The sequence below is a fragment of the Miscanthus floridulus genome, chromosome 5 (assembly GCF_019320115.1).
Source record: "Miscanthus floridulus cultivar M001 chromosome 5, ASM1932011v1, whole genome shotgun sequence".
Classification (NCBI taxonomy): domain Eukaryota; kingdom Viridiplantae; phylum Streptophyta; class Magnoliopsida; order Poales; family Poaceae; genus Miscanthus; species Miscanthus floridulus.
The window spans coordinates 129,322,412-129,326,634 of NC_089584.1; the positions used below are offsets into that span (position 1 = coordinate 129,322,412).

Here is a 4,223-nt window from a genome sequence, read left to right on the forward strand (position 1 = left end):
AGTGAAGTACTTAATGAGCCAAAAACTCATTATCCTCAGGTACAAAAGCTGTTATATGCAATTCTGATTACGTCGCGCAAGCTCCGACATTACTTTGAATACTACAAGATCACCGTGGTCACTAAGTTCCTCTTGGGCGACATTCTTCGCAACAAAGAAGCCAATGGCTGTATCATTAAATGGGCTATTGAGCTCGGTATCTATTCCATTGAATTCAGAAGCAGACCTACCATTAAGTCATAGGCGCTCGCTAACTTCATCGCTGAATGGACCGATATCCAAGAGACAATCACCGCTACTTGCCTCGAACACTGGGTGATGTACTTCGACGGCGCCCTTAACATCAATGGTGCTGGAGCGGGCATTCTGTTCATTACGCCGACCAAGGATAAGCTAGGTTATGTTATTTGGATACACTTCCCGGTCTCCAACAACGCCGCGGAATACAAAGCATGTCTCTATGGTCTTCGTATAGCCGTCGAGCTCGGCGTCAAATGACTAATGGTGTATGGGGACTCCGCATTGGTTATCAATCAGCTCAACAAAGACTGGTCTTATTCCAGCGACAAGATGGATGCTTACTGCGCTGAAATCAGAAAGCTTGAAGGAAAATTCTATGGTATTGAGTATCACCACGTGGTACGTGACCAAAATCAACTCGTCGACCACTTATCCAAGCTCGGTTCTTCTCGCGCCGCGATGCCGCCAGGGGTTTTTATTCAAAATCTCCTGGCGCCATCCACCAAGGAAGATAAGGAAGTTGAAGAAGTTCCCCTTGCCAAGCAGTTGGTACTTACGGTACCTTCGCCGGTCATCAATTGGAGGGAACAATTCATCGAGTACCTCACCAGCGCCGAAGTACCCGTTGACAAGACAGAAACTAAATGTCTAGTACATCGAAGCAAGCTTTACATGCTGGTGGACGACAGCTTGATGAGGAAAAGTGCCAAGGAAGGGATACTGTAGAAATGCATCACCTAAGAGGAGGGAGCGAAACTGCTTCTTGAAATTCACTCTGGTTCCTATGGCAACCATGCGGCCTCAAGAACATTGGTCGGCAAGGCTTTTTGAGCAGGTTTTTATTGACCCATAGCCATCACTGATGTAGAAGATCTCATCTGACGTTGTGAAGGATGTCAATTCTTCGCTAAGCAAATACACGTGCCGGCGCAAGAGCTACAAACCATCCTAGCCTCCTGGCCCTTTGCATGCTGGGGACTAGACATGATCGGGCCTTTCAAGCCAGCACCAGGTGGTTTCTGGTACGTGTATGTCGCCATTGACAAGTTCTCTAAGTGGATTGAATATAAACCGCTCGTCTTGGCTACTGCAAAAAAGGCAGTTGAGCTCTTTGAAGATATGGTCCACAGATTTGGTCTACCAAACAACATCATCACCGATCTTGGAACTATGTTTACTGGACATCACTTCTAGGACTTCTACGAAGACCGTTGCATCTCCGTCAAATATGTTTCTGTTGCCCATCCAAGAGCCAACGGTCAAGTCGAACGGGCGAACGGTATGATACTTGATGCCCTAAAAAACGACTGTATCAGAAAGAAGAAAACCACCCGGGCAGATGGCTCAAGGAACTTCTAGCTATAGTCTGGGGACTGCGTACTCAAGCTAGTCGCAACACTGGCGTGACTCCATACTTTTTGGTCTACGGCTCAGAAGCCATACTACCAGCGGATGTTACTTTCCAAGCACCTAGAGTGGAAAACTATGATGAAGAGCAGGCCGAGGCTATTCGGTCTGAGGACATCGAGAGAGCCGAGGAAGAGCGCCTAATCACCTATGTCCGTACAGCTAAGTATCTGGAAGGCTTGCGGAGGTACTACAACCGAAACGTCAAAGGTCGTTCATTTCCTATTGGCGATCTCGTCCTCTGCAGAAAACAAAAGACTGACGGTTTGCGCAAGCTCTCTTCCACCTGGGAAGGACCTCATATCGTCAAAGAGGTTACTCGACCAGGTTCTTATAGCCTAAGTGACTTAGAAGGAGTCGATGTTCCCAACTCGTGGCACATCGAACACCTTATACGTTTCTATTCTTGAAACACTACAGATATATACTCTACAAATTTATATTCAGTAATGTTTTTTGGTCTCCATAACTTGTCTCTGTTTTGTCTCTATTGTGGATTAACAAACACTTATAGTCACCAAGCTATATGCTACTTCATAACGAACTCCAGTACGCAATCGCCATAAAGACGCCGACCATGATTTCTCCAAAACACCGACCACGTTTTCTCCAAAACGCCGAACACGTTTTCTCCAAAACACCAACCACGTTTTCTCCAAAATGCCGAACACGTTTTCTCCAAAACACCGACCACGTTTTCTCCAAAACACCGAACACGTTTTCTCCAAAACGTCGACCACGTTTTCTCCAAAACGCAAAACACCGACCATGTTTTCTCCAAAACACCGACCACGATTTCTCCAAAACACCGAACACGTTTTCTCCAAAACGTCGACCACGTTTTCTCCAAATCGCCAAACTCGATTTTTCCAAATCACAGAGCATGTTTTCCATATAGCGAAAACATTCTTTGATCAGAGAGCAACATTTTTTCTTTTGTTCTCTTCGGAGACGACCCAGTCTTCGATTTCTCCCTACACGTGCTATGGGCTCCGCGCTCTGCGTTATGGGTGGTCGGCTGCGGTCCTTTGGTCACACCTGTTTTTCCTACATGTCTATGGGCTCCGCGCTCGACGTTATCGATTATGGGTTAGCCAAGGCCGAGAGTTCAACATAGAATACATTGCTCGGACGCCGCTTGTGTTGCCTTTATCTCCAAGTTTGTTTAACAACTACCGACCAGAACACGTTCAGCGTTGTTTTTTATGGAAAAACTCAACCACCAATTTTTTCCTACACGTGCCGCGGGCTCTGCGCTCTACATCATGGGTGGTTGGCTGCGGTTCCTGGGTCATGTCTGTTACTCCTACACGTGCACGGGCTCCGCGCTCGACGTTATAGACTATGGGCTGGCCAAGGCCATAGGGACCAGTAGTAGACCAACTGGTCAGATGTTAGTTGAACTACGCATAACCACGTCCGGTTTGAAACTTCGAAGATTATTTCGCCGAATTATAAGCAAACTGCATATATTGCATATACAAGCACCTAATGACAAATATTTGATAAGTATTTGTTTCTTGCGCTTTCGCGCATTCTAACTATACTGTCAAGATATTACAGATGATGTCCACCGAGGAGATCATTACGCTTCGCCACCACCATCATTCTCTCCGAATAGGTATATATTGCCGGCCATCTTTTTCGCCGCATGCTCCACCTTATCTTCAAGCCACTGGGTCTTCGCTTCGCTCAGCCCTTCGGCGTACCCGCCCCCTATCGCCTCTAGGTCAGTGGCTAGATAGTGGGATCGAACAACAGCAAGGGCGTGGGTAGCGGCAGAAACAACGGCGTCGCGGTTGAAGCTCTTAAAGCTTTCCCACGCCATCTTGCATCTTTCGATGATAGTATCCGAGCGAGGTGGCCTGCCATCGGGATGAGGAGCAGTTTCCAGTTCGATGCAGTCGAGCACTGGTTTGATTCTGACAACTATGGCGTCAAATTTGTTCCTCTGGGTACGGGCGTCTTGCTCCAACACATCGAATTGTGCCTTGACCCTCCGACGGTAGTCTGCATGCATTTTGAAGTTCCATCAGGGAAGACAATTACCTCAGCAGAAAACTCGACCATGGGGCACTCACCATCCAACTCCTCGGTCAATTTGTTCGCTCGTTCTGTCTCCTTCGCTTTCTCCTCCCGAAGTTGCTCGTGGGCCTGGTGCAGTTGACCGAGCTCCGCGTCTTGTTCTACAAGTACATCACTCATCACCAAAAGTAATTGTATCCAACTATGTGAGGTATTTTTGTGGATCGAACGTACCTCTCTTCTCCTCAGAGACTTTTTGCAGCTTTTCCAATTGCTCAGAAGCATCTTTAAGTTGTGTAGAGGCAGTGATCAGCTGCTCGGACTTGCTCCGAAGTTGTTCTTTCATAGTCACTAGTTGTTCAGACAGGACCCCCTTCTGGTATTCTAGGTCCCGCGCGTTGGAGTCGGCAAGGTCTCGCTCGCGCTGGGCCCTTTGAATATTCTTCTCTGAAAGGTTCATCACCTCCTTGAGTTTTTTGTTCTCCTTGGCGAGAGGCTCCATCCTCTTAATCAAATGGTAACGATGCTCGTCAGTTCAAGTTATCCCCTAG

At 47.3% G+C, this 4,223-nt stretch overlaps 1 protein-coding gene across 1 annotated transcript; it reads left to right on the plus strand.

The window, feature by feature from the left end:
• Window positions 1-501: 501 nt before the first annotated feature.
• On the plus strand, window positions 502-966 carry LOC136455332 (uncharacterized). The gene has a single exon (XM_066455407.1). The coding sequence runs from the start codon at window positions 502-504 to the stop codon at window positions 964-966; it is 465 nt and encodes a 154-aa protein (XP_066311504.1).
• Window positions 967-4,223: the final 3,257 nt, after the last annotated feature.